The sequence below is a fragment of the Penicillium malachiteum genome, assembly GCF_028827825.1.
Source record: "Penicillium malachiteum strain IBT 17515 chromosome Unknown utg000001l:1.0-8184562.0:1.0-8186909.0, whole genome shotgun sequence".
Taxonomy (NCBI): Eukaryota; Fungi; Ascomycota; class Eurotiomycetes; order Eurotiales; family Aspergillaceae; genus Penicillium; species Penicillium malachiteum.
The window spans coordinates 2760750-2777231 of NW_026643094.1; the positions used below are offsets into that span (position 1 = coordinate 2760750).

Here is a 16482-nt window from a genome sequence, read left to right on the forward strand (position 1 = left end):
ACCCCCGCTACTGACACCTGTTGCCTTCACAACACCAAGACGCTGGTCAACTCGTTCAAGCCGAACCATCCAAAGGAGTAAATCTCGGGTCAGTTCAGTCACTCCTATTCATTGCCCGGTTTTCTAAGACATCTGGTCAAATCTACCATCCATTCGCTCCGCCTGGCTCCATCGGCATCAATTTCAGCCCTCAAAAACAAACAAGTCCTAAAGTAACATCGTTTAATTGCAATCAAAAATCTCTTCCAATACTCCATCTGTCCAATCAAACCCCTCGGCGATCAGTGGGCAGCCAACCTCGAACAACATCTATCAGAATTATAACCGAATGAAACCAGGCTTGAATTTCCAATTCATCAGATGGATCCTCTCCCAGTAGACATCGAAGTGGATAGTACCATTGGTGTCTCCCAGACAGGCAGAAATCATGTAATTAACCTTCCAGGCAGAGGGTCCGCCTCCTTCACAGCGCTCGGAGTGGGAGAAGTCTATCCCCGAAATATCGATTGCCAGGGTGCTAATCTTCGAGGAATCTGTTAAGGGGCTCATGGGTTAGCTTCTGAGATTTAACTTGGCAAAGAGATTATATTGTATCAACATACCTCGCTCACTGACCCTGGTGGGGGGGATTAGCTCTGCCTGAGCTAAAGATGTTGATGACTTTCATGGGGGACTCTCCCTCTCGGTGGATTAAAGTACCTCTGTGTTGGATCATTACATCCAGTCGTAAGCGATCTCCCTGAATATACGTGTGATTAGTTGGAATTTCCATGAGATGGGTAATTTGGAACGGTTGCAGAGTCACGAAAATATACCTTTTTCACGAGCCAGTCAATTGAACCATTTTGGAAAGCAGAGCCCAAACACGAGTTTATGGGAAGGGAAAAGTCGACTGGATTCACGGTTGAGAACCCGAAGTGGCACGGACTACGCATGCTTTGTAGCTCAACTTTGCCACTACCCCATGCGATCGCACCCTGGACGACAGCCGTCAATCTGATAAAGACTTATAAGAAGGATTGTGGCCAAAGCCAAGGGAATAAACGTATACATACGCATTTTGACGGTCTGTGATGATGGTCATATCGGGAAATGCACGTATGATCTCACTTTGAAGGAAACGCGAAAGAGAGAATCCTCCGACAAGCAAGATTTTCTAAAATTCGTCAGTACATTCCAAATACCATCTTTCTCTGTAAGCTCACATACTTTAATGGCTGGTGCTTCTCCTTTCATACTATTGGCTTCACTCATGTGGCTATTCAAGTAATTGACAATTGTCCTGACAGAGGGTTGGAATAGCTTGAGAAGATCGGCACTGAGTGTGTCGACTTTAGCATCTCCCTAATAATACATGGACTTAGGGAATAAAGGAGGTTTCTTACCTGGATAGTATCACATGTCCTGTGCTTTGATTATACCACTTTGGGTCTGAGGGTTGCGACACGTTCATTTTGAGGGGGAGTTGGAAAATCGCATTTCCATGTCCAGTAAATGCACACTTAACTTTCATGAAATCCTGCATGAATTCGCTTGTGAGCCCAATCACATACCATGGTAAGCTAGAAAAGACAACACCGAATCTTTAAACTCCCTATCCACCGAAGTGGAACCGTATAGTTTCCCTTCATTATTTGATTAGCCTATGTTCAATTCTATCTCAGGGATGCTGAAAGACCTTACCTGAGCCTGGAGCAAGCTTATCGTATACAAGAGGAGTATACTTTGAGATCACAAAACTCACAATATCCTAGATAGCAACATTAAATTAAACAAAATAAAATCAGGCTCGTAAAGGGTAATTGACAACTGTTCCTCCCCCACAGTCGCAGACTAGAACTCCGTCTCCAGTCTTTGAAACTTATTAGTCTTTCAATCCAAACTCACATACCGAAAATAGTGTAACATACCTTGAGAGGTAAGGTTCCTGCATTATCTTGCAAGGTCGATAGAGCGAAGATGATGGCAGCGTCAGCCTCTATAAGTAGGCAGACATCATCACACTTCCTCGATCTAAACCCGCTGTTTCGATAGCAAAAAGCATATCCTACCTGGCTTCTGTGGACCAGTGCCCTGGTATGGTAAAACAGAATTTGATGGTGCTTGTCTCCAGGCTCTTCTCGGCATTGGTACATTTTTCTTTCAGATGGTCCCAGATCTTGGCCCGGAGAGCGCCCAGGTAATCTGAGATCGTGTCAATTGAGGATTTCCCTCTTGGAAGAGACATAATCCCTCGAGAACCTGCCCAACCCATTACCTCTGCTTTCCAGCTCTCGATCTCGATCTCAAGATCATCATCCAAGAATAACTTAAACCAAGAGATCATATTGGGCTCTTTCTGAGCAAGAAATCCCCACTGGTTCTCCTGAAGATTGGGGTTCTTCAATATAAGCAAGAACACTTAGAATCTTCTTGGGACGAGTCTTATCATCAAGTTGATTAATCAACCTAGGATAATAATAGGGGTTACCTAGCAAAATACTAGAGTAGCCAATGGCTAGAAGCGTTTATTAGAATACTCGCAAATTAATCATGTAATCATAAGCTCTTCTCGGAGATCATGACTTACCAAAGGCTGTAGTGCCAAAGTCAACCCCGACCACAATATCGTGCTTAGGTGTGGGCATGATGAATAATAATTATAATTCGTGAGAGCTGACTTTCTGCGATGATCGAGGGTTTTCTGCAAGTATAGGGTTGATTTTCTATGATAATCGTTGGAAGAGATTAGAGTTCACAAGAGTATTTTGGGAAATTTGCTTCTTTTTATGACCTATAGGTTAAGGGGTTTCTACCTAGCTAGTCCACAATGGCTATTATCATCGACTGGTAAGAAATGAGAAGCCTCATCTCAAAAGTGTAATTGAATCAATGAGAAGCGTCAGAATCATCAGCTTCAGCCATCTGTAATTTCCCGCCACTGTCGGTTTCCGCGACATTTCCAAAGGTTGACTCAGGCCATGAGTGTTATCTATCATATTTGAAACCGTCAAAGATTCACCGACATTTTGAAAACTTTACTATATGCTAATTAGGAAACAACAGGGATCCTTGTGTCTTGAATTCATCAAAATGAAGACCGCGTCTTTATTTTAAGGGTATGTCTAAGAATAATATTCTATTGGTTTCTATGAGTTTGCAATAGTGTCAACCTTAGAACTCAGCGTCATTTGCATGCATCTTGAAATGTGTTTCAAGGATCCTTTTCTTTTTAGGAGGCAAACTTGATGCACTATATCCGAGATCTAAAATCATGAAGACCTAGAGGTGGTCTCTACTCAGAGGTCCTGGTTGCCATGTTTCACGAGGGCTGCCTATTCTAGTCTCTAGTGTTTTATGATGCTTCCATGCATATTCCTAAATTGAAGCGCTTGCGTATAGATGACGTGGCACTAAGTTAGTCTGTAACTTCAGATTCTCATCAAAAGAATAATGGAGGAAAATATATATGTACATTCCTAGGAATGTGCTTTCACTGATCAAGGTTTATGGCTTGGCCAAGACTGTGTATGTAATTGATAGGGTTTTCTCTGTTAGATATTGTGGATCCAGACAGCCTACAAAATCCCGAATACGAATATCTTCAAATATTTGAAATGTCTGGCTTCAAGCCACATCCAAAATATACAGGGGTTCATATCGGTTGTTCTGTAGATCCCTCTAATACTGGGAAGAGTATTTCGTCTGTAGATGCAATAGTGTGTAGGATTCAGTAATCTAACACACCGCACTTTCGATTCTAGGCCTATCTCTAGCTAGTGATTTTCAAAAAACGAGACACGGGTTTCTCCGGGAGTAAGGGCGTTTTTTTCTCACGAATCCTTTGACCACAAAGAACCCTTTGAACGCCACCTAGTCTATTTCAAAACCAAAAAGAAATAAAAGAAAACCCTAGTTGCTCTGATCTTGGTCGTAAATGATGGTATACAAAAATTCAATATTTGAACGAATGTCTTAGCCGCTCTCTAGGGCTGTCGCTCGGTACACAATCTCTCTCTTTCCCAACTTTTTCAACCCTTTTGGTTTTTGTCCGAAGCATTTATTTCCCAATCTCATCTCTGGTGACTGTTCCTAGCAAGCAGGATGTGCAAAAGAGAGAAATCTCGAATGAGCAATACCCCGAAACGAAAGAAACTGCAGCCAAGCCCAGAGGCGGAGGTGGTAGGTTTGATAAAATTGTTCCAATTTTAACAGAGGATGAGAAAGACTGAATATCAAATATAGGCTGATGATACCCCTCCACCCGGTTCTGAGTTAGACACTGGGTGCATCAAAGTTGAGACCAGCAAAGAAGAAAATCATAACAGATCATCTAAGGTATTCCAAGATTGGTATATGTCCCATGAAATGAACTAACAAGTGTTCTATACACACAGAATTGCTGCTCATCCCCAATGAATTCCTTGGAAAATGACACATCCCTTCCCTTGACCGTTAAGGACCATGATAAGTCATCACAAAAGTCGAAACAATCAACACCTATTTCGAATCAATCTGAACGACTGCCACCTGTCCGACGTCAAACACTGTATAGAGAGAGATCTCCAGTGGCCGAAGAGAGCTCTTCAGACACAGACGAGAGCTATTTTGAGAGAGACCGGAGGTCGGGGTGGCAAAAAAAACCCCGTCCTGCTCCCCGGGACATGTTCCATCCTGATTACCCTTTTACCAAGAAAGACCCATATATTCAGCCACAGGAAGTCCTACCACTTCCAAACTTTACCTATACCTACAGAAGCTTTGAGGGATTTTGTGATTATATGTTTCCCCAAGAGCCGGATGATAAAGTCTCTTGTATGACTTCCGACATAAAACACTGGGTCAACGATTACTGTGGATCTCCAGTGGACATCGAAAACAGAATGACTACAGAGCAGAAACAAGCTGTGCTTAACTTTTTAGGAGATTGGTGCCTCTACAATGACTGGGACTCGCTGATCGCCACATTTCCCAACCAACGCTTTCGATTCCATACATTCACCCAGGCCATCATTATGAAGGATATCTTTCAGAGTCTTGTCGAGAATCCGTTCTACTATATGGACTTGGATACTCATTGGGACGGAAGCTCAGAGACTCTTCCTCCTACATTTGGAAAAGAGCTATATCAACATTGGCAAAAGCTTCTTCGCGGTGAGTTACGTTAGTGATACTATCCTATTACTCTGTCCTAATGTCTACTAATTTCTTTATCCTCTAGTGGATGAGCTAAGTGCGGAGAAGTGGCGTATTTCCACAGTTCAAATAATGAACAGGTATCTTGAGCCCACTGCTAGGCCAAAAACAGACCCCATATGGCCTGTTGAGGCATGGGACTGCACCACTGGTATACGGAGCTGGAATATTAGGCAGAGGTATGTAAATCAGTTGGTTCAAAACATGCTGGATCGATCCAGTCTCATTTCGCCTATGTTACTGGACCACGATCCCCAGAAGGAGCTAGACACCGAGCACCCTTTCCGTCGGGATGGACTGCTGCGTCGATGCTATGAGCAGGCCTGTGACTTTGCTGTCCAGATGTGGGTCAGGGATAAATCGATAATTCGTTTTGACGAGAAAATCAACGAGATAGGTCCATATACACTACTGCCATACCCTGACAGGGCGGGCACGCGTGACATGAAAAGGTGGTGGTCCAGCGGGTATGATTTCCATGATACTCCGTTCGATGATTCAACCGTCGAATTACATAAGGGACAAGAAACTACGATGATTTTGTGGCCTGCAATCTGGTCTGTCCGCTGCAGGCACATGACTGTGCCTTCTCGGAGTCTTAAATCATTTTTTTTCTGGGTATGGAGGAAGGAGTAATCTTCAGAGGGGCAGAGAATATACATATGTAGATGAGAGGGACTGGGTCTATACTATCCTTGCCTGTGGGCGTGTTTATCTTGCGGGCAGAGGGTTCGTGAAGCCGGACAATGCCCCTCGCAAGTGATCATTCTGTAATTTCCTAAATTCTCAAAGGGATTGATACGTAGTATACAGTCACCCCCTTCTTTCTCATCTGCGCCTCTCTATTTTCTTCTTTTTGTCTGTATTTATGTTCTTGGTTGCGTTGTCACTAAGATTGTTGTTTTGAATGCTGAAAGATAGGACGACTCCATATCCTATCCTGGGAGATTGGCGGAGGAAATTCAATTCGGATTTTTAGAAAATTCTTGAATGCCTTATTCTAATTTTTTTTCGTTCCTCCATCCCTGGGAACTTGTAGCTGTATCTGGATACCTTGCGTCTGAATTGATAAATTAAGTTGAATAGCTCCAACTTAAGGTCTGCTTTAGTTAAACCCTTGCAATGCCTTCTGATCTCGATATCAATACTGGTATTGTATCCTACATACGTAGAGCTTATAGAAGATAGGAGGTTTTTTTGGCCACGCACCCTAGAGTAAATTGCTGAAAATTCAATATCATTCTCAGGAGCAAGCATGGCTTGATGCAATAGTGCATTGAATAATTGTGCCTAAAGCACACGTATCTAAAACACTAATTTCCGGGAATCACATCACAATTGACTGGCCACTTGATCCAGGCTCACTGGTCTCACCCTTAGCCTTTCCACTCACCAAGAGCTCCTGGGATCGTCAGGCCTATAAATATACTTGACACCTATGTACTATATAACCTTGTAATTATCCTGTTGACTTGAATTTGAATACCTATACTATAATTCTTGTCCAAGTCATCAGCTTTTGTTAAATTGGACTCTCAGTCTATCTATTCTATCTGCCTACCTTCAGTGTACGGCAACAAGTTCATCACAATGAAACCAGAATATCATATCTCTCGATCTCTAGAGAGATTCGAACCAGCGGAGTCATCATCTCGACCCTACATTTCTCCATTACCACTTTATTTACCATCCAAGTTCGACAAAGTGAAGCTCGAACGACGTTTACCTGCTGCACGCACCTTGCGCTCTTTCTGGGCTTCCCTTAGGCATCAATTTGCCGTTCATTGAGCTCGTTTCTGGACACCGCTACCAAATGACTCGAATATGAAGGGTTTCCATATCTGGACAGCAGCCTTGATCAAGCTCCAGCCAGTTGAAGTAAAGGCAAGGCTCTGTTGATATGGGAGCCCAACAAGGAGCTGTGTACCAACAAATCCCTCTCTAGTGCACAAAGAGCGTTTATCCGACAAGCAAAGTCCAAAGGACCAATCCAGCTGTGGGTCAATACGGAGCAGGCTATCATTCACTGCCCCATTCACGCAGCGCTAGACAATAAATCTACCTCACAAGAACAGTACGCTCTAGCTTCCTCGCTGGAGTGGCTCGGCTCAATCATCACATTCGGGGACCATCGATTGGCAAGGGGGGATACTAGGCTGAAGTCACAGCAATATTCGAAATTGGCTTCCATCATTTGCACAGACATGTGTAATCTAGTAGGTGGGTCAACCTAAACTGATCCAATTGCAGTTGTAGAAGCTGCGGTTGAGCCCCACATCATATCTCAAAGCAGCATGACTAGATCCAGAATTGGACTAGCGGCAAGGCCCGAGATAGTTTCTGTATGAAAAAGATGGAAGCCGATTTCGAATATTGCTGTATTGAGAAAGATATCTGGAGAAAGCGAATCAAATGAGCTGAGTCCAGATGCCTTTCAATTAGAAAGGGGAACCAATTGACCGCTATGAAACCTTTCGTTTTTCGACAATGGTGCTACAAGGTGCGTCGACAGTTCAAAGGGATGGGCGAGCGGCGTTTTATAGGTGGATGGCAGATGACGGGAGCGGTAAAAGCGGCCAGCGTGGGCGCTAAGCCTGAAGCGGATCAGGGGTGGGTTGCAGTACCCGAACGGGCAGGGATATGGCGAAATCAAGCAGGCGGTAGATAGCGGCATATGAATGGTTGAACCCCGCTAACCGTCACAACAATTACTGAAGAACTCGAAGGCCGTTTCTATTGAATGGATAAGCTTAACCTACTAGTTTTATCTTGTTTTGTTGGGCCTTGAAATGAATGACCTTAAAATGATGATAATCGCAAATTCATTTTGAAAAAAAAACGCCTCGAATTGAGCCCAATAAATACTTACGGATAATTCTTTTTTGCTGCCAATAAACTAAAAAATCAACTTGAAGCCAATATTTCATCGATCAATCTTTTGTAACGGTATGAAACCTCCATCGCCTAGTCCGAAAGCTCAATCAAAGTGCCTGTGGGCACTGCAGGCATTTCAGGACCCACAGGAACTTCCTGCTGTGAAGGAGCTTCTTCGACAACCTCCTCCTCCTCAAAATCAATCAGGTCTGGCTCATCAAGCTGCGTTTGCTTCAATCGTTGGGCCTCCTTAGCCTCGATCAACTCCTTTGACAGGAACCCATTGTCAACCTCTGCAAGCGCTCGCTGCACCTCCTCCGAGTTAAGGTCCGTGGCGCTTGCCAATACTCCAAGGTGATTATCCATCACTTTGGCGCCCCCCATTGGCAAAGTTCACCCATCTATTCGTAGCCTGTTGATTTTGAGGAGGAACAGGCGTAGGTCGTGCCAGTGGCGGAATAACCCGAGATCCATTTTTTAAAGGTGGGCGGCGAGTGTGCACGTTGCTGCGACCGTAGAAGATGCTCTGTCGCGGGACCGGGGGAGGGGACGTCGTTGATTGGGAGGCAAGGCAGGCCTGCGAGGTAGTGCGCCGGATATAACTGTATTTTGAAATCTCTGCACCACCTCGACGAGCCTGCCTTTCTGAACTTGAACACACCCACAGCTGTGGATGTGAGTCTCTCCGCATGTTTTGGTACACGTCGCCTTACAGCACGAGCGGATGTCGCCGCAGGGTTTCCGACAGATAATCTTGCCGTGAGAAGATCTATACAGCGGGTCAGTATTGCTTCAATAGAGCTAGAGCTGGATGCAGTGACTTGCCCATGGCATTTGTGTGGACATACATGACCACACTTCAGTGTCGCCCCACACACCATATCGCAGCCGCCATTTATCTGCTGCCAATCCCCTGGAACTATAATTTGAGATTAGAAAATTGGGTGATAGAAGAAACTACGGCGAAGTGAGATAAGTATGCTTACCTTTGACCTCCATGTGACTGCCATGTCTCTCGCAGGTGAGTTTCAAGGCACCTCCAATGCGGCTGTCGCCGTCGACAGCGAATATGTCGATGACTTGCTTCCATAATGAACTCACAGAAGAAAGCAATGTCGAATTTCCAAAAAGGAAAAAACCCCGCCTAGCGCGAGACAATGCAACGCATACCCGATTGTCAACTGCAAGGAATCCAATTCCCTTGGACGTGTTGCTGCGGACAAGCGAGGCTAGAATGATGTCGTTCTCCTCACCTTGATATGAATCTACCGTAACAACATTTGGAATGTGCTGCCCGAGAGCTTTGTTTGTTCTCAGAAGTTTGAGCAACAACTTCCTCTGCCCATTGTAAAATGTCAAGATTGTCATCGCACTGGACGGAGTGCCGTTCCTAAGCAGATACGTGTAGAGCCCGACAGTCATGACAGCCTCCATCTCATTGAGCTTTGACGAAAGACTATCACCATTCTCGGGCCACTGATGATCGAAGAAATATGATCGCATAGACCCCATTCCTGGAATAGGAGGATATCCTGTAACTGAATGATGGTCCTGAAGCTTTCCATAAATCGGCTGAAGGAGTTCACTGATTTCTGGTATCATGCGTCGCTGCTCTCGTAGCATGATAAATGGTAAGTTATTTGCAACCAACCGTTCGAACATAGATACATCCAGGAAGAATGGTGGTCCTGCCAGATCATGCATAGAGCATTGTCCCTTGAGCTGCTTGTGATCACCAACAAGTATCAACTGTTGCAATGACTCAAAGCATGCAGCTGCAACCGGTGCTTCGATAACTTCAGCTGCTTCTTCGATCAGAACTATCTTGGGGCTCAGACTAGCCAAGAGGCCACGATATTTGCACAGACCTGTTGTTGTCATTGCAACCAGCTTGGCTCCTCGGAGAATTTCATGGTCACGTTCCCATCTGCCGATGCGCAAGTTGTTTGAAACTCCAGCGTAAAAAGAGGCCAATTTAGATACGTGTTTTTGAAGGATTTGAAACAACTTCGCGCGAAGGTGATTATAGAGTGAGCCTCGATGTTTAATCGGAACCTTCGAAAAGTCTGGGCTCTGAAGATAGAGCTCAATGGTCTCCTCTGAAACCACCTCCCGTGACTTGCCGCGAAAGGATGTCGCGAAAGTCACAGATCTTCCTTTCAGACCCTCATAATCTTCATTATCAGGCCCTTGCTCAGCTTCGAGCTCTTGTAGCTGCTCATACTCTGCGTCGATGTCATCAAATATGGAATTCTCATTCTCCTCACCGTAATTTGGCTCAAATAGTTCAATTTGGTCACTAAGCCACTCCTTGAACGGATCCACTCTCTGATCACCACTGGCCGTCAGCCATACATTGGTCTCCTGCGCCATGGAATCGAATTGCTCTTGGGTCAAGAGACCATATTTGACGAATGTACCAGCGCTCAGAGGGCCCATGCAAACTAGTTCATTCTCCAATGGCTTGAAAAGCTCAACAATCTCAGCGGTAATTTGTCGATACTCTGTCATCGCTGGCTCTAAAAGGCCATCATCCAGGCGACGAGGGTTGAAGGAACGTCTGACGGAGTACAGCGTTCTTTGGCAAATTTCTAAATCCTTGCACCTCCCACCCAACCGAATATAGTTCTTTTCAAAATGGGCCACTTGTCTGAGAAGCTGGTCCAATGCATGGTTTGTATGAGCGGCAATGATGATAGGAGGCTCACCGGCAATCGTATTGGCGAGAAGGATTTTCAGCGCAATGACAGATATATGAGTCTTTCCTGTTCCTGGAGGTCCCTGAATCAGGGCGAGCTTTTTTGTCAGCATCTCTTTTAGGGCTTGCCATTGAAGATCGTTAAGATTTCCCAATGGGGTCGTGGGAAGATCTGTCAGAACATTGTACGAAGATTTGACTTCAGAAGAGGTGCCAGTCAGGCACTGGAAATCTAATGAAGAATTTTCCATAATACTGTCCGAGACCGGAACATTGGCGTCCAAGTGACAGATGTGATTGCTCAAAGGGAAACTATCAAATATTAAAGATCATATTTCAAATGAGAAATCGCTAGCATACTTACCTTTCATGATAAAGCTTCTGAAGAGCTGTGAGGGTGTGCCGATAGGCTTCAAAATAACCCACTCTAGACTCAACCATGATCCATTCTGTCTGTGGATCGAAATCGATATCTTCGGGAGTGGCGAAGTAAATATCGACTTGGTGAGGATAATTTGAGACCAGATCCAGCGGTCGAGCTGCAACAGTTGCGACCACACACTTGGATTTGAATGCGTCCTTAGCGGGAGACAAAGCAACCACAGATCCGGCAAGCAAGCGAGAAGAGTACTTCCATAAGATCTTTTTACCAGCACGATGAGTGGAGAATCGTATCCGAAAGGCCATGCCTCCCTGAGCCATAGTGATGCGAACAATGTGTACCTAATAAAACATTAAATGTTAGAACAGTTGTGTATAACAATGACTTTTTGTGATGTGATACCATACCTTTTCATACACAACCACATCCTTGGTGTCAACCATCGAGGGATCAGCCCGCATGTATGCCACTGCGTCACGAAGTGGCGCAACAGAATCCTCCCGTAGGAGGGCATAGTGAGCTCCCATGTATTCCCCGGTTGACCCCCAAGGTTTTGTGGTGCAATTTGGCTGCAGAAGAACATCACCGTCTGTAATGCCCTCGGAACCCACGAGTTCTTCCTCAGAGGGCAGCTCTGACTTCTCCACCCACTCTGCATTCTGCTTGGCAGAAGGACCATGGGCTTGAAAGTATTGACGGACAGCCAGGTTAGCTGTCCGTTTTGTGTTGATGGTGTCCATGCCAGTGTGTGGAAACATATTGATCAAGGCTTGGTAGTATGTACCAGTAGCGCGACGAAGGAAGAATTCGGAAGTGTGAAGGTTCGAGGAAGAAAAACAGGCCAGTGGAAGTAAGAGGTAAGACTTAAAGTGCCCCTTGAAAGGTTGATGAGGTTGAATTGACTGATAAGTTGAAAGAATGAAGGTGTAAAAGAAGGTAGTAAGTTCCTTCCATAACTGCCCAGGTGCGCACTTTTTCTTTTCATAACGTCTTAAGACTCTAACGAGATAGTGATTTAATCTGATAATTTGAATGAGAAGGATTGACTATTTTCAATATTATCAGTACATCTAATATTCAATCTTTTCTAATGCTTTCGAGAATGAAGTTGACAAATGTTTATGTTGAGATTCAAGCTTGAATAAAGCATGACAAAGACCAATATATGATTGTCAGTCGCGATACAACTTGAAATAAGCGCTAGATGGGCAGAAATGATGCATTTATCACATATAGCTTTGATTTAGTGCATTCTTGTGATTCAGAATTAATTATCAAAACTTCCAAGGTTCATTTACTATTCAAGTGCATTTAAGAGGCCTTCTGGAATCTATATTGTAGGTATAGATGTAGGATTACGCTGATTGGTCAGACCCTGGCGGGAGATCACTTGACTCCAAAGGCTTCAACATTGAACTTGCGCGTTCTCATCGTTCACTCCTTTCAAGTCCCCAATTCTTGCCAATTCTCTCCCAATTTCTAGAAATTGATCATATTTTCAAATCAATTCCTTTATTGCTATTCTATCCTCTTTGCAAAAAGACTGTCAGAGCTTTATCACAACCCGCGCAGTGCTGAAATCAGCCGCGCGCGACCGCATATTCATCGGCCTCCCCAATCACGCTAGGGCAAAAAAGATTCAAAGACCTACAAGTCATTGATAATAATACTCATAATACACAGCTACGAGAGTGGGAACTATGGCGTCCCTTGAGGAGGAGGAAGACCGGGACTTGGGAGGTAGGTTGTTTCCTCATAGCTTTCCCCATACCCCACAGAGAGGGCGCATAGCTGACAATTTCTACGTTTGATAATTAGGATCCCAAGATGGAAGTAGTGATAATGAAATGGAGGACAATATGCGCGACATTGACGAAGGCGATGGCGATGGAGATAATGACAATGACAACGAACCGGATGCCGACCAAGACCAATATCAAGATCAAGACCCGGATAGCCCTTCAAATGCTAGTCAGGCCTCGGAAGGAGCTGGATTGGCGTCGCAACAAAATCAAGATACGAATATGACATCCCCTGGAAATGCAGATACCTCCATGGCGGACTCCTTCTCCATCTACCACCCTAGCGTGCGCCCAGAATGCCTGTCGGCCAAAACCTATGATATCCTCCCTACCACTGCCGCCCCTCACAGTACCTCAATCAATGCAATTGCCACAACCGCCGATATGCGCTGGGTTTTCAGCGGCGGGTCCGATGGATACACGCGAAAGTTCAACTGGGCTGAATCAATCAACAGTAAGCTCATGTTGACTGTGGCGCAAAGGCACCCCTTTGTCGACAGTGTTGTCAAAGCTGGTGTGTTAATGACATATTGGGAAAATATGGATGGAAATAGTCTGTCGCCAGTTTACTCCCTCGCATGTCAAAGTGAAGGGCTCTGGCTTCTCTCAGGATTAGAGTCTGGCGCTATTCGACTACAGTCGTTGCGTCACGATGAAGGCAAAGAGATTGTACAATTACGACAACATACATCAGCTGTTTCCTCGTTGGTCTTGACTTCGGATGAGGCGTCGCTTCTGTCAGGCAGCTGGGACAAACGAGTCTTTGATTGGGATTTGAATACTGGACAAGCCCGTCGAGCATTTGGTGGAAGCGCTGTTCAAATATCTACAGTACAGATTCGCCCAGAATCCAGTCTCCCCGTTCCACAGGATACGATCGATTTTATGTCTAATGGTGGCACATACTCCTCCAATTATCAGGCCCGAAACATAGACAAATTCAATTCCATGGATCACTCTCAAGACGCAGGAGACGCAGGTGCTGCTGAAAACCCGCAGGCGGGTTCACCGGCAGATTCTCTATTCGGCGGAGGAGATTCATTGTTTGGAGATGCAGATGGTGGCGCTGCTGATGGAGGAGAACCCTCGGGTGGTGTGTTTGGAGTCGATGAGGATGATGAGTTTGGCAAGGCTATGGCAAGCGGCCTGGCGGACGCAGATGCTCCCGGAGAGGTTGATACTGAGCCCCCACAAGCCGACATGAAACATCAGCCAGATTCTGCTGCGCCCGAGCCGAACGTGGGGGCAGATGGTCCAGAGCCAAATCGCGAGCATACAGATACCGAGATGTCAGGTACTGAGCCACCGCCACATGTGAATGGACTCCCCAAAGCAGAAGATATCGAATCATTCAAGAACCAAGATCTATCTCACGCTGCTCCGACCGAGCAGCAAGGATCCGGGACCGATACTACATTCCTGGCAGCGTCTATTGATGGAACGATTCGGGTGTGGGATAGACGCCAACCAGATCCAGTGGCTCGGATCAGTCCACGTAATGTTCCACCATGGTGCATGAACGCGTGCTGGTCTCCAGATGGAAACTACATCTACGCTGGACGACGAAATGGCACCGTAGAAGAGTTCAGTCTACACAAGGGTCTGCGGGAGGCCGAACGCACATTCAAATTCCCTCAAGGGAGTGGTCCGGTGACAGCACTCAAGGTGATGCCGAACGGCCGTCATTTAGTCTGGTGAGTTTGAAACCATTGATCAATTTTCTAGAATTGATTCTAACATGTCCCAGCGCCTCTCACGATATTCTACGTCTGTACGACTTGCAACATGACCAAGCATCCCGCCAAGCCACCACTCCATTCCTAATCATTCCAGGTCATCGTACAGGCACCATCTCTCAACTCTACATTGATAATGCATGTCGCTTCATGATCTCTGCCAGTGGAAATCGCGGCTGGGAGGGAAATACCACGGATGTTTTCCTGGGCTACGAGATCGGAGTTCCTCAATGATAGGACTTCCCGCTTTGGATTGATGCCTGTGCTAAGTGTGTTCGATCCGCAGAGTTGCCACACCTTATCTCATCCAGCTACTATGACTGGTTTCCTGACAATAATAAAGAAAACAAACTTTCATGAAGTAATCAATACCCGTATTTACATTATGAACCGTAAACTGGAAAGAGCGACTAAACCTGAACGCCAAACTTGATATCAACTTGAACATGTGCACGCAACGATGGTATATCCCAAGAAAACCGGATCAATCATTCTTCATCATGTCAAAAGCCATCACCGAAATGCAGTTCCGGACAAACATCTTGTCGCTGTTTTCGCCAGCTTTGTAACAGTGGGTTTTTGTTCCCACTTCCCTTCTCCTTGCTGTGTTTTCCAAAGTAAACATAGGCTGGCAGCTCGGTGATCTCCTCGTCCTCGTCATCGTCAGACATAATACTCTGCGACCTGCGGACAAGAGCTTTGAAATCGGGCATGATAGGATTGGGCACATGTGTTCGAGCCTGTACATGTCCGCTTCCTACATTATTCACAGTGATCAAATAGACAGGTGGTAAATCAGCATCACGTTCCGGACGGAGGGTCATCGGTGTCCAAGCCAAGTTGTCATAGGAATCCTCGCGATTTGTGTCATACACGAGCGGCAATGGTTGAGACAAAAGGATATCGTCCAATTTCTCGATGTCAAGAATCATGCCCGGCGCTTGCAAATAAAGTACACTGTCATATTGCATAAACTGAACTTGGCCTAGTCTGAGCAGTTTGGTGTCGGTCGCCGAGTAGCCTTTGGCAGCAGTCATATCAATTGGAAGTAACCAGATGCCATATTTGATGCTTGCGGAGCGTAGGATTGAAAGGGCCTCTGAAGCAGGCTTTCCGAGCTCTGCTGTAGACATGCGATCCCATTCCTCAGGGTACATGAATAGACGATCCTGAATTGAGGTCTTGCTTGTTGCTAAATGCTTGAAAAAGAGAATGACAGAGCATATGTCCGAAGGATCAGGGTTCGAAAGAAGCTGGAGATATGCGTAATTTCCACCTAGATTCTGGCGGCGATCGTGGCTTGTCTGTGGAGTGTCGGAATCACTCATCGAACTTAGATCTGAATCTGATAAGCCACGCTTTCGAGCGGAATTTTGGAATGTAGATCCCCGGGATCCTTCACCATGATGGGACCCAGGGGGTGGGCGTAGCGCATGCTGAATGCTCTTCACCGATTGTTGCTGTAGGACATATCCAGCCAAAAATAGCATCATTGAGAAGATGCACACCACCCCCATCGACACAATTGTGGAGACCGTTGACGAAGAAAGAAGGACCATGGCTGCCGCTGGTGGATGCAAGACATGAAAGGAATGTGAAGCATTGGATAAAATTCAAACCATCTCCTCATAACTACTGGTCCCTGAGACCCTGGATTCATGTGGGTAACCCTGGGGCCTGGAGAGGGGAGGGGATCCACGGTGTCTAGCCCCCCTGTTTCATGACATCAATTGTTTACCAGGTTGGCCGTGCGACTATCGATAAGGGACTTGGCGCGTCCGCGCCGGTTGCGCATCTGCCACTTTTCACCGCCCT

At 45.6% G+C, this 16482-nt stretch overlaps 6 protein-coding genes across 6 annotated transcripts; 2 read left to right on the forward strand and 4 right to left on the reverse strand.

The window, feature by feature from the left end:
* Positions 1-318: 318 nt before the first annotated feature.
* On the reverse strand, positions 319-2627 carry N7483_001030 (uncharacterized protein; the record flags this gene model as incomplete). Its single annotated transcript, XM_057084468.1, has 7 exons — positions 319-522; positions 816-996; positions 1056-1156; positions 1210-1344; positions 1911-2013; positions 2052-2400; positions 2570-2627. The coding sequence occupies 7 exons, from the start codon at positions 2625-2627 to the stop codon at positions 319-321; spliced, it is 1131 nt and encodes a 376-aa protein (XP_056950617.1).
* Positions 2628-4862: 2235 nt separating this feature from the next.
* N7483_001031 (uncharacterized protein) lies at positions 4863-5777 on the forward strand (the record flags this gene model as incomplete). Its single annotated transcript, XM_057084469.1, has 4 exons — positions 4863-5133; positions 5201-5354; positions 5397-5642; positions 5702-5777. The coding sequence occupies 4 exons, from the start codon at positions 4863-4865 to the stop codon at positions 5775-5777; spliced, it is 747 nt and encodes a 248-aa protein (XP_056950618.1).
* A 2362-nt stretch (positions 5778-8139) lies between these two features.
* Positions 8140-8433, reverse strand: N7483_001032 (uncharacterized protein; the record flags this gene model as incomplete). Its single annotated transcript, XM_057084470.1, has 1 exon — positions 8140-8433. The coding sequence occupies one exon, from the start codon at positions 8431-8433 to the stop codon at positions 8140-8142; it is 294 nt and encodes a 97-aa protein (XP_056950619.1).
* A 325-nt stretch (positions 8434-8758) lies between these two features.
* On the reverse strand, positions 8759-11887 carry N7483_001033 (uncharacterized protein; the record flags this gene model as incomplete). The annotated part of the gene is made up of 5 exons (XM_057084471.1): positions 8759-8818; positions 8898-8968; positions 9036-11059; positions 11112-11470; positions 11537-11887. The coding sequence occupies 5 exons, from the start codon at positions 11885-11887 to the stop codon at positions 8759-8761; spliced, it is 2865 nt and encodes a 954-aa protein (XP_056950620.1).
* A 942-nt stretch (positions 11888-12829) lies between these two features.
* On the forward strand, positions 12830-14901 carry N7483_001034 (WD40 repeat domain-containing protein; the record flags this gene model as incomplete). The annotated part of the gene is made up of 3 exons (XM_057084472.1): positions 12830-12869; positions 12948-14625; positions 14679-14901. 3 exons carry the CDS (start codon positions 12830-12832, stop codon positions 14899-14901), a joined length of 1941 nt encoding a protein of 646 aa, XP_056950621.1.
* A 269-nt stretch (positions 14902-15170) lies between these two features.
* Positions 15171-16226, reverse strand: N7483_001035 (uncharacterized protein; the record flags this gene model as incomplete). Its single annotated transcript, XM_057084473.1, has 1 exon — positions 15171-16226. The coding sequence occupies one exon, from the start codon at positions 16224-16226 to the stop codon at positions 15171-15173; it is 1056 nt and encodes a 351-aa protein (XP_056950622.1).
* Between the last annotated feature and the right edge of the window lie 256 nt (positions 16227-16482).